This window comes from Gorilla gorilla, chromosome 12 (assembly GCF_029281585.2).
Source record: "Gorilla gorilla gorilla isolate KB3781 chromosome 12, NHGRI_mGorGor1-v2.1_pri, whole genome shotgun sequence".
Taxonomy (NCBI): domain Eukaryota; kingdom Metazoa; phylum Chordata; class Mammalia; order Primates; family Hominidae; genus Gorilla; species Gorilla gorilla.
In genome coordinates, this window is record NC_073236.2 from 128,979,331 (window position 1) to 129,007,133 (window position 27,803).

The 27,803-nt window shown below is 53.0% G+C and overlaps 1 protein-coding gene across 1 annotated transcript; it reads right to left on the minus strand.

Annotated features, from left to right (window-relative positions):
• Positions 1 to 23,550: 23,550 nt before the first annotated feature.
• On the minus strand, positions 23,551 to 25,347 carry KCNF1 (potassium voltage-gated channel modifier subfamily F member 1). Its single transcript, XM_004028845.5, has one exon. The coding sequence runs from the start codon at positions 25,345 to 25,347 to the stop codon at positions 23,863 to 23,865; it is 1,485 nt and encodes a 494-aa protein (XP_004028894.1). The 3' UTR covers positions 23,551 to 23,862.
• Between the last annotated feature and the right edge of the window lie 2,456 nt (positions 25,348 to 27,803).

Sequence of the window (27,803 nt, forward strand, 5' to 3'; positions counted from 1 at the left end):
TGTCCCCACCCAAATTTCATGTAGAATTGTAATCTCCAATTTTGGAGGAGGGGCCTGGTGTAAGGTGATTGGATCATGGGGGCAGATTTCCCCCTTGCTGTTCTTGTGATAGTGAATGAGTTTTCATAAGATCTGATTGGTTCAAAGTGTGTAGCACTCCCCTGCCCTTCCCTCTCTTCCTCCAGTTCTGGCCATGTAAGACATGCCTCCTTCTCCTTCACCTTCTGCCATGATTGTAAGTTTCCTAAGGCCTCCCCAATCATGCTTCCTGTACAGACTGCAGAACTGTGAGCCAATTAAATCTCTTTTCTTTATAAATTATCCCATCTCAGGTAGTTCTTTATAGTGATGTGAGAACAGACTAACACACTTGGCCTTGGGGATGCCCTACTCAATTCTCCATGGCTTCTCCCACCCAGCAGATGGAATTCACCACTCTGCCCCATCTTGGTCTGTTGGTGCCTAGAATAGACTTCCACCATTTCAACCAGAGCTCTTTATGTTCCCTGGTCACCTGGGTGGCTCCCTCTCCCACTTGCTGGGCAGAGGGGGGCAGGTACTGAGTCTCATTCACCTTAGCAGCCCCACTACACAGCACATGGCCCCCTCAGCAAGCACCCAGAAAATGGTTTTAAATGGAGAAAATAAAGGAAGGAGCAAAGATGAATAAGAGAATCTACCTACCAGGAACTCCCAGGCTGGTAGAGCAGCCTGAGACAGGCACTGATAAATTCTTACAGCATCCAGCCACCTCCTTACCCCTGTCCCCCCACCCCACCAAACTGTACCCAAACAACACAAAATAAAATCTAAATTCTGGCAAAAAGAAATGTGCTTATTATCTTATCAATGCTATGCCGCGAGTGGATCATCTCTATTTGATCACATGAAAACCGAGGCTGAGAGAGGTGGAGTGATTTCTCCAAGGTCACACAGCCCAACATATATTTTTCAAATGTAAACTAATGCTTCGGAGGCCTTAGGAGAGTTTGAGGAGAAAGAAACTGACGGAAAACAGCAAAAGTGAGAGGAAGGGGCCACATCTCGGGACCCACATTTTCAGAAAGAAAATCCCAAATGTCCCGTATACATGGAACGTGGAATTCTCCCCATTTCTTGGCGTAAGCCTTCTGCTTTGGAGCCTTAAGAGGAGAGAAGGGCTCAGTTGCCATGGTTTTCTGATGGCCGGAGCTGGGAATGCACCCTGCAGCTCACAGTGATATTTGCTTGTTTTAGTTGCATCCCATGAGTCACACTTGACCCAAGCTTTGTCATTGTTTACTTTACTCCTGAAACTGCAGCAGAGGATGGGGCCATATCCTGCCCTTTGAGATGCTGGGCTTCTTTCGTTCATTCTGCCACTGTCTCCAACAAATATGCCTGGCCTTTACTTACTCATCTACTGACTCATTCATTCGCTCAGTCACCCACTCATTCATTCCCATGTCTGCTCCCGCCATCATTCACCCACTCCCACTCATGCGGTCCTTCCCGTAGTCACCAAAGTGTTCCCTTGTTTTTTTGTGCATTCACTCATTCACTCACTTATTCATTCTTCTTTGAGGACCTGCTACATGCAGTTGGCCTTCTCTAACAATGCGTTCTGCATGTGCGGATCCAGCCACAGGAAGGTGGAAAGGATTTGAAAAAAATAAATAAATGATAACATACAACAATAAAAAATACAAATAAAATGTAGTATAACAATGATTTGCATAACACATTGTATAGATATTATCAGTTATCCAGAGATGATTTAAAATATACAGGACCAGCAAACTATTACAGTGAACCACACTGTAAAATCGGTGGCGGGAGCCTGGGGCCTGGAGAGACTGTGTGGGGCCCGAGGATATAGAGACAGCCACTGGAGGCCTCCCGCCTGCGGGGTGGGAGAAGAGTCTTCAGCGGTGGGCAGTGAGGACGAGTCCAGCACGGTTAGGAAAGCGAGAGAACGGAGTGAATAAACAGCAGGAGGCCGGGTGCGCTGAGGAGAATGAGAAAGTGATGTAGACCAGGGGCCGCCGCCTGAAGAGGGCCACACGGGTCACACAGACAAGGATACCTGTGTTTCTGGGGACCACATACATCCTGTGAGGAGCCCCAGTGGCCCGGAGGTTGGGGAGCTCAGCTCTCGTCCTCCTTGGAGGCGCGTGCCCCCAAGGAGAAAGCCACTAGGCCAAGTGGGCTGTTCTTTAAAGTCTCTGGGCTCATTTCCGGAAGACAGACTTGGAGGAGAATGTGACAGAGGGGATGAGGCAGAGCTTCCAACCATGCTCCCCTACTCCTGCAGGAGCCCCGTGTACTCAGGCCACACCTTAGAGTCTTGGCCCTGGATTTGTCACTTTAATTACGGTGACATTTTGCATCTGCACACGAAGCCATCATCACCCAGCAGCAGACGTCGGGGGAGGGAGGGAGGAACTCCACCAAGGGCCGGCTGGCCTGCCCCCGAGATGGCAGGGATGCCCTCAGCTCCAGATCCCGCCTCCCCCACAGCCTTGAAGCACTTGGCCTCCAGTTCAGCTTCATTTACTCCACAAACATTACCAAGCACCTTCTCGGGGTCAGGGTGTGCTGAACACTAACAGCACTCCTGCAGGTGCAGCTCAGCGGATCTTCAGCATGGCCCCACAGAGCGGGCTGCACACAGCTGGTCATTTGTGTAGCCGGGATTTGAAGGCGGCAGATGTGGCCTCCTACTCTGGCATCACCTTCCACAGAGCAGCCTCCCAGCCAGCCCTGCCCTCAGGGGCTCACGGCCTGGAGGGAAAGACAGAGCCTGCCCCTCTGGGATGCACCCATCTTTGACAGGCAACAGGAGCCAGGGCCAGAGACACTATTTGTTATTGTTCCCAGGTGTCTATGCCCTTGAGCAACAGTGGGAGGCTGCCAAAGGAGGAAGACAATGACAGGGAGGCAGAGGGAGAGGCAGGTGGGGGCTTTCCCAGGGATGAGGGTTCTGCCAAACCTAAGAGAAAGTACAGCAGCCAAAATCAAGGGGCACAAGCAGGGCGGGGTGGAGGGAGGGGGACACAGTCGGCCAGCTGGAAAGGGCCTCATGCTCTCCTCCCCTGTAGATGAGGCTGCAAACCCCAGTCTTGCCCCCTCCAACACTTGGAGGAGGAACAGGGATCCAGTGGAGACGGGCACGCGGATGCCAGCATAGGGCAGGTGAGGCAGGATCACGTATTGAGAATCCATGTATGCTTTGCTCTTCTCTCTCCCTTCCCTTGCGGGAGGCAGGAAGCTTGCCTGGGGATCCTGTCTCTGTGTGGGGCCATGTGGGTTCTAGGGCTGAAAGCAGAAGTGACTGGAACTGGTCCCCTTCCTGCCCTCTCCAAGCAGAGCATGGTGGGCTACTTTATCCCTAAAGAGGAGACTGACTGTCTTTGAGAAGAGATGGGAACAGCAGGACAGAAAAGAGAGATTTTCCCCACAAGATAACATGGCTCCTGCAAACACTGGGGACCCGCAGTCTGTTGCCTGGCAGCAGCCTGGACACAGGTCATGAGGGATCCCAGGGCTGCAGGTTGTCCAGAGGCAGGAGCTGGAACCCAAGTGATGGTACAGTGGGTGGGTGGCTCGTGGGGAGCTAATGCAGACCCGAGAATGCAGGCGCCCCCTTGACTATGTGGTGCTAGAAAAGACCCCAGGACCTGGAAACCACCCAGCGTCCACCAGTGGGTGAATGGATGAGCAAACGTGGCATCGCCGTAGCGGGGAGTGTTACTCAGCCCTAAAATGGAATGAGCTGGCACACCCGGCAATGTGGACGAGCCCAGAGCATGATGCTAAGTGAAAGAAGCCAGACACAAAAGGCCACATAGTGCAGGATTCTGTTCATGCGAAACACCCAGGGTAGGTAAATCCCGATGGACAGAGAGCAGGCTGGTGTTGCCAGGGCCTCACAGGTGACTGGGGAGTGGCTGTGTTCCAGGTAGAGGGTGTCCTTTGGGGATGATGAAAGTGTCCTGGAACCAGATGCAGGTGATGGCGGCAAAACACTGTGAATGTGCTGAATGCCACCGGATCGTACTTTCAAAATGACTAGCGGTTCATTTTGTCATGTGAATTTTACCTCACTTTTATAAAAAGGCTCCGTCAGGACCTTTGCCCATCCCTGGGGAGGGAGAAGGAGCCCTAGAGCCCTAGCAACGACCACCCCCAGTGACGTCCCGGTAGCTCAGAATCCGAGGGAAGTTTATTTGGCACAACGAGACCGAAAAGTGTGGTCTACTGAGTTTGTGGAGTGGGATTTGTATCATTTACAGAAGGCGTGGGTATGGAAGAGCTATTTATGGGTCTCATGGGGCAGAAAGGGGTGCTGAAGGAATGAAAGGACCCCTTTCATTCATGGGGTGGTGGGACAGGAGGGCAGCCCTGAGGAAAGCCTGGGAAGACTCGTGAGTCCCGACCCCTCCAGTCCAGGCTGGGAAATGTCTCCTGGGAGAAAGGAGGAGTTGCTCTCCTCTCCCTCCATGCACACACACACACATATACATATACACGCACACACACAAGGGCACAAACACACACAGGCACACACACAGGCACACATTGCTCCAGAGCTCACCCCTCAGCGCCCTGACCCCCTGGCTGCCTGGGGTGCTGTTTGGCTGTGCAGGCTGCTGACTGCCAAGGCCTGCTGGCCCACGGACAGTGTCCAACCTGGGGTCCCCAGGCAGCCCTGTGACAAGAACTGCATGCTGCCAAGAAACCTCCCAGGTGGCTTTCCCAGAGGGCTCTGCCCCTGCCGTGACAGTGTCATTGAGAAAGGACATCTGGAGGAGCCTCTGAGAGCAAGTGGGTCCCAGATCCCAGCATGCGCACCCAGGCAGATACATCCTCCCCTTCAGACTCCACGTGGAAAGGAAACACACACAAAACGATGGCAGGTCAGGACAGGGGGACCCTGCAGGGGGAGCGGAAGTGTGTGCGTCTTCCTGGAACAGGGTATGAGCCCGGCCTCAAGCAGAACAGTAATGCAGCAGACGTTTGTCTCTGGGACTGGAGGCCTCGCTCCACAAAGCCAGCTCGGGCAGCAGCCGGTGCCCAGAGAAGGCTCTGGCCGTATTCTCAGAAGGGGCTCTGTCCTCCACTTTGGGGTTTTCTGGTGGTGGGCCCTGGGCAGGTGTGTAGCTTTCCCAGCCTGTCTCCTCTTCCTGGCCTTCTTGCCTGTTTGGGGATCCCACTTCACCTCGAGGCCCCACTCTCCTCACTTGTGGAGACCAGAGGCCGGCCCATCCTTCACAGAGTGCTTGCCAAGCTGAGAGCCTGGAAGGAGGGGAGCAAGGGCCAGGTGTCTGCAGGTCCCAGCCACGGGTCTGTAGAGCCCTACAGAGCAGCAGCGCTGTGAAGGGGTGTGCGTTCAAGGCTTTGTCTGTTATAAAATGCTCAAGAAATATGAACAGTTCACGTTTCGAAGATGAGAAAGGGATGATCGCGGTTGACCCCGTGAATGGTGGAATCTTGCCCAGGGCTACTTTGAGGGAAGGCTTCCAGGGACTCTTGAGTCAGCCTCTGTAAGGGATGACCTGGCCAGCCTTGAGCAGGTGCCAGGGTTGACCAAGAGCCACATGCACAGAAGGCACAGACCTGGAGATGCCTGCTGTGATCTGGGCCTCTGTTCACGCCTGGAGCCTGTCCATGCGTGTCCTGGGACCCCAGGGCCTGCCAGGGAAACCACAGGTCTCAGACTGCGAGTCAGACTGCTGGGTGAGCTCCACACTTCATCTGCCAGGAGCAGCAGGTGGCATCTAGCAGCCCCCATAGGGTTCCTGGCCCACTTGTTCCTCCCTGGGAACCCGTAACATGCCTGCCCCAAGGAGGGCTGATCAAGGGAAGCATCCCTCCGCAACTGCACTGCGTCAAAGGTGGACCTGGCCTTGGTCCGGCCCCATAGCCGCTGCTGAGCGACCACCCAGCCCCAGATGTCATTCCCAGGAGGACCCAGTGTGAGGCTCTACCCCACCAGCTCTCCGCTCAGAGCTACACACAACATGCACTTGGCCTCCCAAGTCATGATGGGAGGGAGCGCTGGCCCCCACAGGACCCCAGGAGAAATTAGATGAATTAGAGGAATCAGAAGTAAACGTTTTGTTAATAAAATGTGCCTGGTAGAGATCAGGGCTGCTGGGAAGTGTTATTGACATAAGCAAGCTAAAATGGGTTCTTCATAGCGAGGGGCAAATGCCTTCATTCATTCATCACGTATTTATTGAGCACCTACTATGTGCCTCACAGTTGGGAAGAGGTGCAGGAAGGACTTAAACCAGGCGACAGCTTGAAGCTGGCTCTACTTCCCTACAGAATCCTGTGTCCCCATTCTGGGGCCACGCCACCCCCAGGAGGCAGCTGCTCAGCTCTGTCTGGTGCAGCAGGAATGGGCCTTGCTGGGCCAATCACACCTGGTCTAAATCATGGGCCCTGTAGAAGGAATTGTCACCAGAGTTTAGGGACATGCACAGCATCCCCAACTTTCCCCTCTTGACTGCAGGTCATCTGTAGAAAGGATGATGAAAAACCAAAAGCCAGGGGATAAAAAGGGATCCCTCAACCCTGCCAACCAAGTCTCTATTAGGCCTGGGGGGCAGAAGTTTATGGGGATTATTGATCTCCCTTGGCCCAAACAGATGGTGGGGGAGGTGAGACCCGCGTGGAATTACATTCTTTGGTGACATGGCTATATTAAGATCGATTACATTGTGCAACAAACATATGAATCATTCCCAGAACCCTAACTGCTTGAATTTGAATATGCATGAGAAGCTGCCCAGAAATGCCTAAAATACATACATACACATATATATAGTCAAAAAACAAGACAGCTCACGGGGTGAAGAATAACAAAAGGCAATTTGCCACTCTGATGAAAGGGGCCGTGTGCTAGGTTAACTGATGAAGACTCATTCACAATCAGTGTACACATCCAGGGCCCATGGGAGCTTTGCCCACACCATCCCCGTTCATCCTCACCACAAGCCTACACACCAGGAATTATTTTTCCCATTTTACAGATGGGGAAGCTGAGCCTACAGCTGAGTTAAGATCATACTGCGTGTTGGTCAGTCCCAAGGAAGAATTTGAACTGTGGGCTTTCTGCGCCCAAAGCTCTGCCTTTCTGTGCGAGACTCTGTCTCAGACACTACAAAGATCCCACCCCTACCCACTTTAGTCTTCCAGGTTCAGGCTTCACAAAACCACTATTGTCTCCTGCTTCCTAGAGTTCTGCATAAGAGAACCAAGTTTGAAGGAACAATAAGCTGATACCAAACAGCAACGATAGGAAAACAAAGATGTCTTGGAAATTAAGAACCACAGTTCCAAAAAGGGTCAATTAGATGAATGATAAGATGAACACAGTTGAACACCAAACCAACAATATAGATATAGATAATCTATATCTATAGATAAAGATAGATAAAGCCAACAAAATCTTCAAACATAGAGCAAAAAGGCAAAAAAACAAAACAAAACAAAAACACAAAATAAAACATACACACGCACACTAAGTCAATAAGAGTGCTTGGGTGAGAAAACAGAAGAAATGCAGGAGAGAAAGAAAGCAACAGTAGAAGTAAATTTCTCTGGGCTAAAGAAAGATTTGAGTCTTCAAAGTAAAAGTCACTGCCAAGTGTTCAATGGAAAAAGTTTACTTTCTAGGTGAAATTTCAGGTTGTGAAAGAGTTTCAGAATTCCAAAGATACAGAGAATTCTAAAAGCCTCCAGGGTGGAAAACCAAATGACCTGAAAAGGAACAGAAAGCAGATTGACTTCAGATAAATTAGCCAGAAAGCATCATGCAGCCAAACTGTCAGTCCTGTGTGAAAGCAAAATAAAGGCATATTCAAACATACAGACTCAGAAAGTCTATCATCCATAGATCTATCCTGAAAGATGCACCCAAGGGTATATTTCCAGCAAATCCAAAAAGGAATCCAAGAAGGAAAATGATGCAGTAGCTAAGAAACTAAGAAACTATCCATCAAACCCAGGAAGCTATGTGAAAAAGAAATCATGGATGGCAACTGTGCCCCAAGAGCAAATGGTACAAATCCAATCGGGAAATTAGAAGGTCCTGAAAAGAATGTCTCCAAGAGGAAAAGGACATTTGTCTTTAACAAACACTGGAATGAAAAAGCTGGATAATCCTAGTGATAAGAAGAAGGCATATCAAAATACGAAATTTGTAAAAATTACACGCTGTCCTCTTCATCCTGTGGCATCAGATGTAGGGAATGAAATGGATGGAATTGACATTTACATCTGGGGATGTAGAGAACGGGATTCCATCTGTTCTATCCTCTGCATCTGCAGTGAAGAATAGTTGCATAATCATTATATTAAAAACACTGATTATTGGTTTAAATTTGTTTAGAATCAGCTGGTTGTCAAAGCACAGAAATAACTGTAGTCGCAGAACAGAGTGTTCATGTTTTAAAGCTTGTCAATGTAGCAATGAGAGGTGGGGGCCAGGAAGTGGGCAGTGAGCGGGGAGAAAAGGCAGGGGGATCTAGTGGGGCCTAGGGATTTTCACATAGGGGAATCCAGGAGATATCGACTAGAGCTGATATGCTGAGAAACCGAAGTTTAAGCATGTGACGTAAAGCAGTAATGGTAACTAGAGAAGTAAACATTTTATTAATAAAATGTGCCTGGTAGAGATTAGGGCTGCTGGGAAGTGTTATTGACATAAGCAAGCTAAAATGGGTCCTTCATAGCGAGGGGCAAATGCCTTCATTCATTCATCACGTATTTATTGAGCACCTACTATGTGCCAGACAGTGTGTAGCATGCTTGGGTGGGAGGTGGAGGTTCAATAGCATGCAGAATCTCAATCCCTGTCCTCAAAGAGCTGCCAGTCTAGTGTAAGAGACAGATATGAATTCTATAAATTAAAAAAAAAGGTAAAATTGCAAGTGTGATGAGCATCAGAAGAGAGGCACAGGGTGCAGTTAGAGTGTAGCTTAGACACATTTGAGATCAGGGAAAGAGGCAAGGATTCCACCCAAATCTGAAGGACGTAAACAAGTTAAACAGGGGAGAGAATGTTTCCATCAAGAGAGCAGCATGTGCAAAAGCCCTGTGGCAGGGGAAGCAGGAGAATGAAAGAAAACCAAGATATGAGAGGGTAGAGTAACAAGAAGAGAGAGCAATAGACAGGGAGGCTGGGAGGTAGGTGGTGGACACATGCCTTGTGGGCCCTGTGGGCTGGGTTAAGAATTTGAGCCTCAAAGGATTGGGAGTAATTACCATGTTCTGTTCCAAAGTATGGACTAAGAGATAAAGTTGTCTGTCTCATTTCATGAGGCTAGTGTAACCCGGATACCAACACCTGAAGAAGATAGCCCAAAACTAGAAAACTATAAGTCAATCTCACTCAACAATATTTGGGCAACGATCTTAAATAAAACATTAGCAAGCAGAATCTGGCCACGAATTAAAATAAAAATGCATTATGACCATATAGGTTTTATTCCAAGAATGGAAGGGTATGTAAACATTAGGAAATCGTTTCATCATTAATCTTCACAGAAATACATTAAAGACATATAAAATACATGAAAATATATCATTCCAATAGATAATGGAGAGCTGGGTGGCTCATGCTTGTAATCCCAGAACTTTGGGAGGCCAAGGTGGACAGATCACTTGAGGTCAGGAGTTTGAGACCATCCTGGCCAACATGGTGAAACCCTGTCTCTACTAAAAATACAAAAATTAGCTGGGTGTGGTGGTGTGCACCTGTAATTCCAGCTACTCAAGAGGCTGAGGCAGGAGAATTGCTTGAACCTGGGAGGCGGAGGTTGTAGTGAGCAGAGCTTGGGCCACTGTATTCCAACCTGGGTGACAGAGTGAGACTCTGTCTCAAAAAAAAAAAAAAAAAAAAAAGATAATGAAGAAACACTTAAAAAGATGTAAATGTTCAACGCTGAATTTTAAACAACTTTTTGAAACCTAGAAATGAATGAAGCTTTCTTAACTTGAGATCTACCAGAAGCAGACATCACCAGAGAAAAGATGCTGAAAACCACACGCTACAGAGATCCCAGCCTGTGCAGAAAAGCAAGACACAATGGCACTTAATCGTAGGAGTGAAGAAACAAAACTGTCCTTTGCAGATCATATGATTTTTTTTTGTTTTTAGATAAGGTCTTGCTCTGTTGCCCAGTCTGGAGTGCAGTGGTATGATCATGGCTCACTGCAGCCTCGAACTCCTGAGCTCAAGCAAGCCTTTCACCTCAGCCTCCCAAGCTGGGACGATAGGTGTGAGCCACCGTGCCTGACAATAATATGATTTTTGAAACCTATAAATCAAAGGAAAGCAGCTGAACAGTCATTAGAACTAATATGAGAACTCAGCAAGGCACTGGTTCTCAAAGTGCTATCCAGGGACCAGCAGCATCAGGCTACCTGTCTGTGTGTGTGTCAAAAAGGCAGACCCCCGGGCTGACCCCAGGCCCACTGAATCAGAAGCCCTGGGACAGGCTTAGCTTTGTGTCTTTCAGCAAATCAAGCCATGCGTGCGATGCTAACACGCACTGAAAGTTTGGGAACCATTAGTTGAAGGCACTAGACTACCAGAAATGTAATCATCTCACTTCAAAACCATATACAAATAAATAGGTGGAAGGGTTTTGGAAAAAAAAATTCTTTTTACAATAAAATGGATAGCATGATAAATTTGCAATCTCCAGTCAAGGTTTGTGTGTATGTGTATGTGTGTGTGAGTGTGTGTTGTAATGGCTTTGAGATATAATTTACATACTATGCAATTCACCCATTTAAAGTTTACAAATCAGTGGTTTTTAGTATATTCACAGATACTTGCTACTATCACCACAGTCAATTTTAGAACATTTTCATCACCCCAGGAAGAAACCCTGTACCCCATAGCTATCACCTCCCTATCTCTCCTTTCTCCCTTTGCTTCTCTTCCCCTCCCAGCCACTTTCTGTCTCTGCAGACTTGCCGTTTCTGGACATTTCATATAAATGGAATCACGGTGGTGACTGATTTCTTTCACTCAGCGTGATGTTTTCAAGCTTCATTCATCCGTATGTCAGCACCGCATTCCTTTCTACGATAATGTCCCATCCCATGTCTAGACCGCATTTTGTGGCTGGAAGGGAGTTTGAGCCTGGGCTCCAGGGCAGCCTTCTCTGTATTGCCTGGGACAAGTCACGCATTTCTTCAAGTCTCAGTGACCCCATCTCTAGAAGGGGATGACCAGCCCTACCCAGGGAGCCTGGGAGAGCCATCCAGGCAGCCAGGGCGCAGGGGACAGCCCAGAGGTGTCCGAAGGAAGGTAACATCGAAACTGATCACTGACGAACCTGGGGGAGGCTCTAATGAGGCAGAGCGCAAAGAGAGCAACGGGCTCCAGGCAGAGCCCCCTGGAGTTTAGAAAAAAGAGAGCGAGCCCCGCTGGCTTTTAAAGAAGTGGTTCTCAGCTTGGGTGATTTTGCCCCTGGGGGACATTCATGATGTCTGGAGACTTTTTGGTTGTCACCATAGGACGGTGGGCAGAATACCATTGACATCTAATGGGTAGAGGCCAGGGGGACTGCTAAACATTCTACAACTCACAACACAGCCCCCCACTAAGCCCCCAAACAAAAAAACTATCATATCCAAAGTGTCACTAGTGCCGAGTTTGAGAAACCCTGACTTCCAGCTTCACACGGTTGTGATCGTGTGGAGTGCTGGAGAGGAGGGTGGTGCAGACAGTGAAGTGTGGGAGACACTCTGAATAGCTCAAATGTTCCCCCAGGGTAGTGGGGAGCCATGGAAGGCTCTAGGCAGAGGGGTGATCCCTCTGATGTGTGTTTCAGGGGGAGCTTTTTGAAGAATGTCTGGAAAGACTTCTAATGGGTCCAAGTAAGCAAGAAATGGGATCTCCTTTGTTGACTCCAGGCCCTGGGATACCGGAGATCTCCAAACCAGAAAGGGTGTTTGTTCTTCGCTAGTGGACTCCCATCAAGCTGTCGGTGGACCCCCTCTGACAGAGTGTTCCTGGGACAGAGGCAGGGCTGGGGACACACCCTGGGAGCTCCCCAAATCCCTCCCTGGGAGCTCCCCAAATCCCACCTGCGAGCTCCCCAAATCCCTCCCTGGGAGCTCCCCAAATCCCACCTGGGAGCTCCCCAAATCCCACCTGGGAGCTCCCCAAATCCCTCCCTGGGAGCTCCCCAAATCCCACCCTGGGAGCTCCCCAAATCCCACCTGGGAGCTCCCCAAATCCCACCTGGGAGCTCCCCAAATCCCTCCCTGGGAGCTCCCCAAATCCCACCCTGGGAGCTCCCCAAATCCCACCCTGGCTCCAGTCACACCCAGGACTCACCCCAGTGAGGCATGGAGAGAAGCCCTGTGCATGGGCACACACAGAGCTACTGCAAAGCTCATGTCCCCTCTCCTCTGCCTCAGAGATGGTAGCAGGTGCCAACACACAGGTGAGCGCCTTCAGGGGACCCCTCCTTGCTGGGCAGGAGCTTCTGGCCCTCCCTGCTCCAACAGCAGCCAGGCCCTCCCATGAAGCCCTGCTCAGCCTCTTACCAACCTCTTCGCTCACTGCACACACACTGAGGCCCTGGGCCAGGCTGGGCTTAGGGCTTCTTGGAAACACATCTCCCAGAAATGTGCAGTGTGCTTCTAGTCAATTCTGTGAGGCAGGGAGACCTGACACAGCCCCTGGCCTGAGGCACTAACATGGGTAGGGGGGTCGGGGGAGGGAAGACAGGCAGCAGTGACAAGACAAGGAGCTAGGCGCTCTGATCAGAAGAGGCCAGGGAACTCAGAGAAGGACAGCACGCCCAGACTGTGTGGTCAGAGAAGGCTTCCTGGGGGAGGTGACCAAGAAGATGTGCCTCAAAGCATAACCATGAACCATGGGGCTGTTGCGCCTTGTCCTCTCTGGCAGGAGCAGCACAGTAATCTCCAAGAGGTGTGAGGAAAGTCTGGGTGCGGCGATGCTGCTGCCTGCCCCGCAGTCCTCGGCAGCACCACAGCCATCTCTCCTCAGCATCCTCTCCTCCTTGCTGTAATTCCCACGCTGTGACCAGAACCCAGCCCTACTCCAGTCAGGGCATGGCTGGCCCCAGCCACAGGAATGACCCAGTTCTGGCCAGTGAGCAGCCATGGGGTGTTTGCTAGGGTCAAATTCTACACAAAAATTCATGCTAGCAGAAGGGAGCCAAGAGTTGCCAATGGGAGATAAGGGGGCACACTCCTAGCCTAACAAGATGAAGAGAGAGGCCATTAAGCTGAGGTCCAGCGGGGATGGGCAGGTGCAGAGCCTTGCTGCTGGGACAGAGGTGTTCCCACGGGAAAAAGGCTGGACAAGATCTTGTATCTCCCGGAAATCACAGAATCAGTGGGAAGCCTACTAAGCATTGAAGGGAGAGGTGTCAAAGAAATCCTCAACACAGCTGACCAAAGCCTGGTCTACGCAACACAGAAGGTGGGCCCCAGACCTGCTCCTGGCTGCTAGACCCATGCAGGCCTGGCAGGAACCCTCATCGCCATGTTGGAGGACAGTCATCAAGGAAGTCTCCCAGGGGACAGACCAAGGACAGGGTAGGAGAGTGGACCAGGGATATTTTCCCAAAGTGCAGAAGCAAAGACTGCCCGGCTGTTTTGGAAGCAGTGCTTTTTTCCCCAGTGTATGATAAGTGCTGTGGGCCAGGGCCAACTAGGCTGCCTGTTTTCCAAATGTAAACTTTGAACATCATTTTCCTGCCCTTTCTCCAACACTGGGTACTTCGAGTGTGTGGGTAGAGATGATTTTCTGTGACCAGAAATCGTCAAACCCTGAGGCTCGACATCCAGACCTGAAGGGGACAGAGGCATTTTGCAAAGGCCTGGTGGGCCGCCTGGAGACAATGACTGCCTGTGCCTCCGAGTGCCTGCCTTGGAGAAGATGTTTGAATTTCATGTATATATGAAAGGTGTGTCAGCCCATGTGGACATTGAAGACTACATATTGTACACACTGCATCAGGCATGGCTTTGTGCTTTGTCATTCACTGTGCTACTCCCAGGGGCTAGAATGACACCCAGCAGATAGTAGATGCTTAATAAAAATGAACTGCATGTGTGTGTGAGTATTGCGTAGACAAAGGAGAGGGCTGTGGAGTCTCCCCACCATCCCACCATTCAGCCCACCCTCACTCCATGCAGTCTGGGGATTGACACCTGGCACACGATCTGAATAGTCCAAGCCAGTCACAGTAATCTTGCCCCTGTGTGAGCGCTGCAGAAACCCAGGCCTCAGCAAATGGCCGTCCCCTGCACACAAGAATGGACTAAAAAACGAGCATATCATCCAATGTCTGCCAGTGAAAAGTAAGGGCTATCTGCAGGGGGCTTCGGGGAATGCTTTCTTCGCTCTGGAGCAGGCTGCAGGAGGCAGTGCCTCTCCCGGCTCTGGGTGCCGCTGGAGAGGTGAGGCACATGCCCGCTGCAGCTGTCTTTCTACCAGCCCACGTGTGGAGGAGGCAGAGCTGGGACAACTGCAGAGAAGGGAGCCGAGCCCCTGGATGGAGCCAAGCCTGAAGTCCACCTTCTCTTAGCTTTAAGTCAGTGTGGCTCAGATTTCCTGGTCACTTGCCACCAAAGCACCCCATGTGAGCACAGGGAGAGAAGCTTCCAAGGGATGCCAAGGAGTTTGGGCCTCACCCCGAGGGCACTGGGGGTTTAAGCAAGGCGATGCCTTGCTCAAGCTGGGGGTTCTTTTGACAAATCCCTTTGTTATGTAGAAAATGGCCGAGACTGGAGGCAAGCGATACGTGAGTGGGCTTTGGCGGCAAACCAGGCTACAGCGGGTGAGGCTGGGACCCTCTGGCCGCCCTGTGGGTTCACACATTCTTGGCCTCTGAGGTGCCCTCTTTCCTCAGAAAGTGCAGTGGGAGTGGGAGGGGAGGGGACTGTGTAACCCAGGGTTGGTGTCACCTCAGACCATCCCCCAGGAGGAAGGCGGGGCATGGCCAGGACCCACTGGAAGCAGAGAGCAGGTGAGGGGCTACGGAGGAGGGGCTACGGAGAAGGGGCTGCGAATGTTAAAGGAAACGGAAGCATCCCCTCCCATCTCCCAGCACCATTGCACAGCACATGCTGCCTGCTCTCAGTGCGTCCCCTACTCTGAAGTGAGCCCCCACCGTGCCACCTGCGGATGGGCTGCGGAGCCCTCGCCTGCCGGCCTTGCCCTGGCTCTGCTCAGGGAAAATCTCTGGAAACCTCTCAGTGCTTCCTGCCCGCGCTGGGAGGGCGGAGAGCAGGCAAAGCCTTGTGATCCATCATGCCGAGGAGAGACTGGGGGCTAACAGGGAGGGACTCAGTTAAGGTGGCAGCAGGGACACCCGCTCCAGCTCCACTCTGGTGCCCTGAGGCGTTTGGGAGCTGGCCAGGCCTTCTCTCCCTCCCTCCACAAAACAGGGTGGTGGAAAGCTTTAGGGGGGAGCTTAGAAAATGCTTGGTGATTTTGTCAGGTGTGGAAATCACATTGTGGTTATTTTATTTTTGGAGCTGCATGATGAAGTCTTCAGGGGAAACGTGTCTGCGTGTCTGACACGTTTAAAAGGTTTAACAAAATGCGAAATACTAAGAACGTGTATCTAGTGGTTATTTTGATGATAGAATTTATTTTTCTGTGTGTTAGAAAAAATTTATAGTAATAACACTTTTAAAAAGAACATTTTTAAAAAAGGAAGAAAATACCAGGGCCAACAGTTCTCAAAGGGTATCCTTCAACACACTGGTTCTGGGAGATGTGGAGGGACGTTCTGTGACCAAAGGAAAGAGCACCCCTCTCCCTTTCTAGGGAGGCGAACAGGCCAGAGAACGAGAGGAGCAGCCTGCAGAGAGCAAGCATCACAGGCTAGATCCTGGGGCTCCAGCTTCTGGGTCACAGTGGGGCTGCCCCAGGAGGGAAGGCAGAGAGGGTGAGCCATATGGGTGTAGCTCCGTGGACACAGGCCCCCAGACACAACCCCAGGTCTGTGGCTGGCCTGAGGGTCTTCCCTCACTGGGCCGGGCAGGGGCCCAGGATCAAAGGCAGAGCTCTGCAGAGGTGCATCCCAGCTGGGCAGATGCTCATTATTGGAACTTTCTGACCAAGGAGTCTGAGCTTCCTCACGAAGGATGCCATTAGGGGCTCAAGTATTCAATGTGAGCATTTAGAGAGGGCACTTCTCTGTGCTGGCAGCCACTGGCAGCTAGGTACAGGGCATGGAGGTGAGACACGGACCCCATCATCAACAGACAAGACAGCCACATGCAGAATTTGAGGACGAGAAGTTCTGGGAGTGGCCACCCCAGGGCACAGCACGGTGCACAGAGTGGGTCCATCCCATAAACATTCGTTATGTACCAACTATGTGCCAGGCACTGCCCCGGCTGCCAGAAGGTACACCTGTGACCCGAACACAAACCTGTCACCCTGGGACTCACACCACAGCTCAGGTCACTGTCCCACAAGGGGCAGCCCAAAGGTGTCATGTGGCACAACAGGGAGGCACATGTCCCCCAGGTTGGTGTGCATGCCCTGGCCCAGCCACTGTGCCGTGGGTCAGCGGAGAGCCTGGACAAGCCGCTTAGGCGCTCGAGCTTCAGGTTTCTGGGAAATGTGCACAAGCTGGACACAGAGTCGGTCACTGAGAGAGGCCAACTCTCGGTCCGTCCCTCTGCTGTCTCTGCCTGTGCTCTGAGCAGCCAGCTCTTGAGGATGTTTGGGGCCTCCTCTCCCCCATGTTCTATGCCCATCTGGTCCCAGGACCAGAACGTGGCTGGTGTTTCCAGGGACGGGAAGTGGAGCAGTCTACGGCCCCTGCCTTGCTGGCTGTGAAGCAGATTTTTGTGGAAGGTGATCAGCTACAAAGGGAGGCAGCATGCAGTAGTCCTCGTCCTTTCACTCAGAGGGCAAGAAAGAATCTGTTCACACACACACACGCACACACATGCACACACAGGCACACGCACACACGCATGCACTAAGGTCTTGTGCGTGTATGGTGTGCTCCCAGCTTCATGAGAAGCAGAGGATCCCTCAGTCTGGCTGTGAACTTCAGGCCTTTAAAAGGCCAAGAGGCTTCCACAAAGGTTTGACATGAACAGGAGACTATGGGCAAAGCACTTGGGGCTGGCGAGCCCTGGCTCTGTTCTGATGCCTGCTACACCACTCATGGGTGACGGGAAGCTGTTCCTGGGGCTGTCTTTCAGTCTCATCTCTCAATCCTCACCTCTGACTTGGTTGGGCCTACACCTGTGGGCAGTCGTGGGTGAGGGTTGATGGAGTTGGAACAGAGCTGGAAAGTGAGTGTAGAGACAGGATCAGGAGCCTGGTTCCCACACGTGACTCCCGATGGTCACATGACCTCCTGAGATGCTTTCCTTGTGTGGAGTGAGGTGGGTTGACCATAGGATCTCCACAGCCCAGATTCTGCCCCACAGAGCCAGGCCCCTCCCTAGGCTGTGTGGGGGCAGTGTCACCTCCAAGGAGGGTAGTGCAGGGGCAGCGTTCTGACAGGTGGAGGACTGGGAGAAGGGCGACAGGGACAACAGGAAACACTTGTGCACAGCAGGGAGCGTTCGGTGCTAGGGAGGGCTGAGGGTAGCAGCATGGGAGATGACGCTGGAGAGGTCTTTGGAGCCGTGGAGGGCCTTTCCGGCAGGCTCAGCAGCCTGCACTTGGCCGTGTGGCCAGGGAGACTGAAGCGAAGGAGAGGGAGGAATCTGGCTCACACTTGCCACCCACTCAGGAGCAAGGTGTGGGGGCAAGCTGTGGATGCTTCCCCACGGCTCCAGTCCACCTGCCACCTGGCTGCCCAACAGCCTCCGTGGGGCCTCTCCTGGGGCCGGTGCTCCAAGGTCAGACCCATTCTGCTGAATCCAGCAATGGGACTACAACAGACAAAGCCCTTGGCTTCTAGTGACAACTTCGCTAACAGACGCACCAGCAGAAGCCCGGCCTAGATATATTAATATTTGCACCTCTCCCGGGTCTGGGCTGCTGCTATTGCAAGCACAGTCCCCGTCTTCCCAACCAAGCCCTTGACAAGAGACATAATACTTTGTGTTTGGGGAGAAGATGTGTGGCTGCCAGCAGGCGCCCCAGCAGGGCTGGTCTTTCCTTCACCTGCAATCTACCTTTGTGCCAGGGAAATGACCTAGAGGCTAAGCTGGAGTGAAGGGTTGGGAGTGGTGGGCTCCATCCTCGCTCCTTGGGGACGGACACTTGCCCTCAGGGCCGCAGGCACAGGGCCCTCTTGGCAAGTGGAGAGGGAGGCGGAGGGCTGTGCAGTCCCTTGGGCCCAAGCTGGAGTCCCTCTCTGACCTGCACTGACGTCTCTTTAGCAGCGTGACCACAGGCAATTTGGACTCACGGGACCTCACAGGTGTCACCTGAAGTCGGAGCAATCAACGTTTCTGGCCAGTTGTTGGGAGTGTAGAATAAAATCATGATTACGGCGGCCCTGGCGCCGAGCCCGGCTGGCTGATAGCGATAGCCTCAGAAACGAAAATGACTAAGCATAGAGCCTCCCAATCCTTGTTTTGTTTTGTTCCTTTTGGAAACTGACATCCTCTCTATAGCTACATTTTGGGCTGCTCCAAGTGAGAAAAGCATTTAGGGGGAACTTCCACCTCTGATTGAGGGATGGGTGAAATCCCCTTTCAAGTCAACTGGGAATGTGCTCTCCGGAGGAGCACAGAGCTGTCTCCGCACAGGCAGACAGGTGGGAGGCCCCTGGAAATGCCCCCAGCCCTCTTCTTCCTGGGAGATGACAGGAGGCTTGGAGACATTTAATTATCCTCCCTTGGGGGGAAGAGGGCTGGGCCTGGGGGCTGTGGGAGGAGCAGGCAGCCCTTCACAGGACGAGGGGAGACCAGGCACTGCCTCTCAAGTGTTCCTCACACTGGCTCATCCTCCTGCTGGTATCTCCCCATGTGGTCAATGAACCACCTTCCTGTAACCCTGGGGCAATTGCTAGTGTCTTACGTGCCACCCACCAGGTTTCATCAGGGAATGTGTGAGAAGTAGTTCTAGGTCTTGCCATTTTCACAGATATTTTTTCCAGTTTCCCTTGTTTTATGGGGTCCCTCCAGACCCCAGATGGGGGGCTCTAGCCTCCAGACCCTCCTACAATTGCCAAGATGGATCCTGAACTCCGCATGGCCCAAGCATCTGGTCCAAGGAAATGGGTTTGCCTTCTTTTTCTTTCCTTAAAAAAATACTACACCAAAACCAAAGCGTAGTTCATGAAGTGAAGCCTTCCAGAGAGATCAGATGATGGCATCCTAGAGAGATCAGATGATGGCATCCTAGAGAGATCAGATGATGGCATCCTAGAGAGATCAGATGATGGCATCCTAGAGAGATCAGATGATGGCACCCTAGAGAGATCAGATGATGGCACCCTAGAGAGATCAGATGATGGCACCCTAGAGAGAGCAGATGATGGAACCCTAGAGAGAGCAGATGATGGAACCCTAGAGAGATCAGATGATGGAACCCTAGAGAGATCAGATGATGGCACCCTAGAGAGATCAGATGATGGCATCCTAGAGAGATCAGATGATGGCACCCTAGAGAGAGCAGATGATGGCACCCTAGAGAGAGCAGATGACGGCACCCTAGAGAGATCAGATGGCGTCACCCTAGAGAGATCAGATGATGGCACCCTAGAGAGATCACATGGTGGCATCCTTTGCCTTATTAGGAAGCTCAGGTCAGACCTTAATTGGGGTCTGTCGGGCGCCAAGTTCTGATGGCAGCAGGGAGAGGTGCACAATCTGCCTCCAGATAAATGTCAGCTGGAGGCTCTGGGCTCGGCTACTAGCTCTGCCACCAATGAGCAGCAAGGCCATCAGCCTGTTGCTTCTGCCCTCTGGGCCTCAGTCTCCCCATCTGTAAAACTGCAGATTACTAGCTCACTGCACGGAGTTATTTTGGGGCTAAAAGGAGATGGTTTGTGAAAGCGTCTACCACATGCCGTTTCATTAAAAGTCAGAAATTGATTTGTTTACACACACACACACACAGTCTTGTACTCACACTTCTCTATTTTTGAAATGGCATGCACAGAGTGCTCCCAATTTTATGAGAATCAGAATGGGGTGGGCCCCTCACCAGGCTGTGGCATGCAGGCCTCGCTCAGCCGTGCACACTCAGAGCCACCATGTCCCCATCTGTACAACAGGGGCTTGCACCCGATGATGCCCTGCTTTTCTCTTAACTTGCATTCTGCAACTCCAAGAAACACATCTGCCTCTCACTCAATAGTCATTATTAGCAGGTTACAAGAAGCTTGTGAGAGTCACCCAAACCAGGGAAGAGTATGTGAGGCAACTGCCCCAGGACAGGGAGATTACAAGACTGGATGGGAGGTCAAGAAAGGAGGAAGAGAAGCCAGTGGCCTTTAAGCACAAGCCAGGACAGCAGAGAGCTGGCTGCAGGGGACCTGGAATCGGGGGTCTCCGTGGGAAACAAAGCAGGGAGCTGTGAGCCCTGGGATGCAATGAGAAAGGAAGATATTTTTACTATGATTCCTGCACCTGCCCTGTGGTTTAAGAGTGGGCCTCACTCCCTCTGAAGCGGGTTCCACACTCCTGTGTCTTGGCACCCACACTGTTCATGGTGAGTGGGACGTTCTTTCTACTCCCTCTTCCGGGAGAGCTCCTACTCATTCTTCAAGGCCTAACTTAGACATCATTTTCTATAGGGGATGGAAAATAAATAGTCCACACTTGTTTTGTGGACACTGAAATTTCAATTTTATGTACTTTTCACGTATCACAAAATGTTATTCTTCCTTTGAATTTTTTCAGCCATGTAAATACATAGAAACAATTCTTAATTCATGGACTGTACCAAAACAGGTAGCAGATCAGATTGGCCACAGCCAGAGTTTGCCAGCACCCCCTCTGCCCTCTTGCTGTTCAAAGTGGGGTCCATGCCCAGTAGCCTCAGCCTCATCTGAGAGCTTGTTGGAAATGCAGATTCCAGGGACCCACCCAGACCTACAGACTCAAAGACTACATTTTAACAAGGTCTCTGGATGGCTCAGGTGCATTTTAAACTTTAAAATCTACGCTCACACCACTGCACTCTAGCCTGGGTGACAGAGTAAGACCCTGTGTCAAAAAAAAAAAAAAATCCTGCGTGGGTGTCACCCCCAGAGATTCTAATTTAATAGGTATGGGGTGCAGCCTAAACAGCTAAACAGTGGGACTTTTTAAAGCTCCCCATGTGGTTCTAATGCACAGTAGAGTTCCAGAACTCGTGCCCCAGAGAGATTACCCAGGGAAAGAAGACTGCTCCTCCTCCTAGATCCCAGAGTCCCCAGGTCACTCCTGCATAACACAACATGTCACTGTAGAGAAACTATTTGTTACACTCTGAGCTCCTCTGAGATCAGAATCCTGTCCAATCCTAATTTATGAAGGTCTCAGACAAAACACCTACCACCTCTGGGACTGGATCTCCTCCTCTTCCAATGCATGGCTTTGTAGCCGTAAATCTGCTCTTCACTGACCGCCTCCCTCCCCTGGTGCCCCAGGTGAGTGCAGAGAAGGCGGCCTCCAGAGCCAGGGTCGCCCTGGCCTCTCCCGCCCTCCCTGAGCTTCCCCCGCTTCTGTGAATCCCTTGGGCCAGCACAGGCTCTGGGGAAAAGGGGGACAAAAAGAGGCAACCCACACATCCAGCAAACCCACTGAGCCCAGGGGGTGCACAGACTACGCCCTCCACAACCCTCCTCCCCTCTTTCCCAGCTGGAGGGCGTGCAGCCCCTCTCCCCCTTGCAGTGGGTCCCCGCTGCCCCAGCCCCTGCCTCCTGACTCCTCTGCCTTTTGGCCCTGACCCAGCATTTTCCTGGAGAAACGTGTGAGGGAGGGGTGCACCGCACTGACTCAAAGCCACACAAGAGCCTTGCCTGGGAGGGCCTCTGTTCGGGAGAGGGCTGGGGGACACAGCACAGCCCCTTTCAGGCCAGGGCTGACACTCCTGCCCCACCTGGCCTTGCACCCCCTGGCCAGGCCCCTCTCTGCCTGGGGCCCTCTCATCACTCGCAGCTCTGCAGCTGAGCCCTGCACTCCACAGACCCTAACTCTCTCCCAAGACCTCCCACTCCGAGCCCCCTACAACAGGGCAGCCTCCCACCCTCCAGAGTCCCCACCACAGAGCATCCACAGCCTAAGGCTTCCGAATCCTGGAAGGTTGGATCTAGATGGGGCCTCGAGAAGTCTTATTATACGTATAGGGAAACCTACACCCAGAGGAGGGGAAAAATTGGCCCGAGATGGTGGCAGACGGGGGACCACCACCTCCCTCTCCCCCATCTAGTCCCACGCGCTTGCCCCACTGCAGGGCTCCTCCCACTGCACCAGCTGCCTTAGCAAGAGAAGCAAGGACAGAGCTCTGGGTTTCAGGAAAGATGGAAACCCAGAAGAAGGGGCCGGCTGGGGCTAACTCTTAGCCTTTGACTAAGGACAGTGTGACAACGCCCTGCCCCCAACCTCCCCCCACCTACAAGCCCAGCCCAGATCAGTGGAGGTCAGAGTGGGCAACTGTGCAACCCACCTCCCTCCCAGCACAGAGTAATAGAAACAGCTACTATTTATTGAGCACTTACTAAGTGCCAGGTGCCATGCTAAAAGCCACGATTCTCTGCAGTACTTATTAAATATTATATCCCCATCTAGCAGATGATCAGAATGAGGGTCAGAGAGATGAATCAGCAGGCCTACGGTCACAAAGTTGGTAAGGGAGTGGTGGAGGAGAGGCCTTAGAGAAAAATATTTAAGTTCAAAGGCATCTCAGAGTTCCTCTTCACTGCCTGGGCTTCGAACCCAGATCTGTCTGATCTGTTCCCTCGGGGCTCTCAGAGGAGATTCAGTGAGACACCAGGACACGGGTAGGGGCGTCCACACTCAGGTGTATCCATTGAGCAGCTATCTCAAAGGTATCAGGGCTAGAAAGATGGGCTGGAGGACAGGCACCCCCACACCAAGGAAGATCAGCCCCTCTCCTGGTCCAAAGACTGTCTCATCATGAGCCCAAGCAGATGCCTCTGTCCCAAGACCACCTGGTGTCAGAGAGAACACATGGGCTTTGGGATCATCAGACCTGGGATTGTTCCCTTCTCTGTGTGACCTTGGGCCTCAGTTTCCTCATCTGTAAAATGGAGATACCTAGCTAGTAGGGTCAATGGAAGGAATAAAAAGAGGTTGTGAAAAGGGCCCGGTGCAAGTGATAACTAAATGCTGCAGGCTGCTGGGTGTGCACTGTGAACTCTCCCCCATCCTGGGCCTGCAGGGGGAGCAAGCTTTACCCCAGAAGGAAGCAGCAGGGAAGCATGGCCTGCAGAGCCTCCTGGAATGTGGTAAGGCTCCTTGGCGCCGAACCTGACTATGAGCCCTTCTTTAATTAGTTCTCACTAAAAATAACTCCCCCACCACCCGGCTGCACACCTACCTCCTGGCCTGGCACTGAAGTGTGCCTGAGCTACTCTTGGGGGTGACAGCCAGCCTGTGACAGAACCTACAACACGGAGGGTGCACAGAGCAGGAGGCTTTATTGAGGGAGATACAGAAGCGGGCGTGGGCTCTCGTGCCAGCCAGGCCGCAGCCTCCACTGGTCCCACACGGCCCTGCGGCTCCTGCACACCCCTCCCTCCCGGGCTCCTGGACAGCAGGCAACATAGAGGAGTCTTACCCAGCCTTGGCAGAGGTGCCGGGAGGGCCTTCAGAGTCTGTCCAGGGGAGGGTTGGGGGGACACAGGACAGCCCTTCTGTGCTGTCGATGACATGCCTGCCACATCTACCCATCTGTCCACCGCCTGGTCCATCTCTGCCTGAGGGGCCCTCCTGTCACTTGCAACTCTGGAGCCGGGTCCTGTGGTGCTTCTCCTCGGTCAGGAGGGGGATGAAGGTGTCGCTGTGGGAGAGCTTCAGCCGGCTGCTGCAGCTGGGCGCCTCCTTCCCCGCAGGCTCTGGAGGGAGGTTGTCCAGGTCACTGCGGGAGCCCCCGGTCTTGCCCTCGCCTCCACTGCTGGAGTTGAGTTCCATCAGCTCCAGCTCGTGCTTGGCCGCGGTCTCCAGGACGCGCTGCTTGTTGTAGTACCTGACAAAGTTGTTGATGATGGGGTGGATGGGCAGGGCGATGGCGATGACACCACACAAGAAGCTGATGGCCGCGTTGAGCTTGCCCAGCGTGGTCTTGGGGTAGATGTCGCCGTAGCCGACGGTGGTCATGGTGATGATGGCCCACCAGAAGGACTGGGGGATGCTCTTAAACAGGGTCTCTGGATGGCTCTGCTCCATGGTGTAGCCCAGGGCAGAGAAGACGAAGATACCCACTGCCAGGTACATGAGCAGCAGCCCCAGTTCCTTGAAGCTGCGCTTGAGGGCATAGGTGAGGGTCTGCAGGCCCGAGGAGTGGCGGGCCAGCTTGAAGATGCGCGCGATGCGCATGATCCGCAGCGCCTGCACGGCCTGCTGCACGTTGGTCAGCTCCATCATGCGGGCACCCAGGTGCGTGAGCGTGAGGCTCACGTAGAAGGGGAGGATGGCCAGCACGTCCACAATGTTCATGAAGGACAGCGCGAAGTGCAGCTTGTTGGGTGACGAGAAGAGGCGCAGCAGGTACTCCAGGGTGAACCAGCCAATGCACGCCGTCTCCACGTTCTCCAGCGTCGGGTGCTCCACGCGGTTGCCCTCGGCGTCCAGCACCTGCAGCTCGGGGATGGTGCCCATGCACATGACCACGGACGAGACGAGGATGAGCAGGAAGGAGAGCACGGCCACCACCCGCGCCGGGCACGACGACTCGGGCTTCTCCAGGAACTTCCAGACGCACTTCTGGCAGCGGCGCCAGCGGCCCTCGGCCGCGTCCACGCCCAGGTCGTCCAGGATAAGCTGCACGCGGCGCGCGATCTCCTCCAGCTCCTCGCGCTTCTCGCTCAGGTGGCTCTTGCAACAGTCGTCCAGGAACTTGAGGTCCACCTTCCAGAAGTCCATCTCGTTCTTGAAGCAGATGGGGCAGATGCCCTTCTTCATGTGGACCTCCCCGAAATAGTACACCTCGATGACACACTTGAAGGCGTCCGGGTCCCTGTCAAAGTAGAACTCGCGCTTGCCGGGGTCGTAGTCGTCGCACAGGGAGAAGATGGTGTCGTAGCCCCCAGCCAAGCAGTTGATGAGCTCCGCCAGCCGGGTCTCAGGGTACTGACTGAGGAGGTCCCCGTACAGCACCTGCCGCACGCCCCCCACGTTGACGACTATCTCTATGTCGTCGCTGGCAGCGGAGCTCTGGCTGCCCGGCTCCGGGAGGCTGCGCTCCCCGGACCCGTCCATCCTCCCCGCGCGCGCTCTCGCAGCCTCCGCCCCGCGCCCCCTGCAGCCGCCGCCGCCGCTGCCGCTGGGGGTCCGGCGGGTGCCACCCGTGCGCTGATCTCGGGGAGAGCCTGGCCGGCGCCCGCCTGCGGGGAAGGGCGGTCACAGCGGGCAGCAGCCTGCGGGGGCGCGCCGCGGGGGAGGCATGCACCCGGCGGCGGGGCTCGGGGCTGGCATCCGGGCGCCGGGGCGCTCCCGCGGGGGCTTTGGCGGCCGCCGGCCTCGCCCGGGGCACTCACCCCGGCTGGCTGGCGGCGCGCTCCGCCGCTTCAGCTCGGCCTCCTGCAGGAGCGGGGTCTCCTCGTGGGCGGCTGGCACCGTCCTCCGCCCCGGGGCGCGCAGGCAGCGGCGGCAGGTCCCGGAGCTGGCGGACCCACGCCGTCCGCGAGGTGCTCGAGGTGTGCAGAGAGCGAACTTGGGCTGGCTTTGCCCGAGCCTTTTCTAAACACAATAGGAATTCCAGCCTGACGTCAGGAGCTTTTCAAACTGTACCCTCTTCTGGTGAAATTCTGCAAGGCACGCGCGGCAGCTGCAGGGGACGGATTAACCCTTGGGCAGACGGGCACAGCTGCCGCGCCCGCCGCCGCCACCGCGCATCTCCGGCCCCTCCTCGGGCGCAGCGGGTCACCGAGGGGCTGCGACCTGGCTTGAAGCGGCAGGCGTTCTCTCTCACTGCTGTTTGGAGAGGATGAGTGGGGAGAGAATGCTGCCGCCTGTTGCTGGGCAGGAAAATGTGCTTCAGGAAGCCCCTTAGAAGGCGACTCCGATGTCTGGGTCCCTCCTCCGGCCTTAGACCCGCGCCGGCTTTTCCTGGTGGGAGGAAACTCCTGCCTGGTCCTTGAAGCGTTTCCTGCCCCATCCCCCCGACCCAGCAATGCCCTGCTGTGTTGGTGGCACTGTCTCACCTTCCCAGCAACGCTGTACAAGGAGGACATCTAGTCCAGCCTCCTGTAGAAGGGAAGGGATTTGCCCAAGGTCACGCGGCGGAATGAGAGCAGAGCTCAGCTTGACCGCCTCCTGATCCCGAGCTTTCTGGCTGTCCCAGCTGACCGACGCCTGCTGTTCAGCAGATTTCAATTCTGCCTTGAAGTCCCTGCCGTCTGGCACCTCCTATCTCTCTGTAGTCCCACACCAAGGCCACTAGCTTCCAGACCCCTAGGGTCCAGTGGCTCCTGCTTCCCCGTTCCTCACTCCTTGACCAAGGCCTGTCTCTTCCTGGACAGTGTCCCACACCCTCCTCTCTTCCAGCCTTTGCAGCCACAGCTGTCCTTCTGTCCTCACTCACCTGAACCACTACAGCAGCTTCCTAACAGTGTCTCTCTCCTCCGGTTCACCACTATCATCAATACTGCAAATTACTGACATCATCTATGGCCTCGAGATCGTGTTAAAAATATTCTGGAGGGAAGAATGAATAGGCAGAGCAGAGGATTTTTAGGGCAGTGAAACGTACCATAATGGCGGATATGTGTCGTTATACAATGGTCAAAATCCACAGAATGTTCACCACCAAGAGCGAATGTTAATGCAAACTCGGTGCTGGGTGATGATGACATGTCCATGTGGGGTGGTCCACCGTGACAAGTGTCCCACCCTGTGTGAGATGTTGATGCGCAGGGGACAGCTGTGGAGACAGGGGGCATGTGGGAATTCTCTGTACTTTCTGTTGAATTGTGCTCTAAAATATAAAGTCTATTTAAAAATGTATTCCGTAGGCTGGGTTTTTTAAAACTTAAGGACATGTCCGTTAATGGATTATGAAATCAATTTACTGGGTCACTGACAGTATTCTTTTTTCTTTAATGAGTTAGCATAAAACAGAATATATTAGAATACATCACATGAAGTATTATTTAGTGAAACTTCGTTCTACAAATTTTACTTCGTTTCCATTTAGCATCAGACAATGACATGCTACTACAGAGTAGGAAATCGAGGCTCAGAAAGGTTGAGTAATAATAAGATTTGCCACTTATTCTCCATGTGCATCGGAGTGCAGTCTCCGAGTGCTTTGCATTTTTGTCATTTAATCTCCCAGCAACCCCTAAGGAAACAAGATGTCAGGTAACCTGCCGAGATCACTCTGTGGAGCTGGGATTTAACCATCGTCCTGCTGGGTTCTGAGGCCTATTCTTCTCCCAGTACAGTGCTACACGCCACCTCCTACACACACCCCAGCTTCCTCTTCCAATCCTTATGCATGCTACTCCCCTTATCAGCTGTCCGAGTACCTGCAGGGTTAAGTTCAAATTGCATCCTAGTCCGAGCTTAATGGGCTTCTAAATACCCATTCATTTACTCAGTTATTCAAATATTTATCGAGCTCTTATGGCACATGCGTGCAAATGCACACACACACACACACACATACACACACCACCCTAGGTGTGGGGACAGGGTTCATATTCTAGTAGATA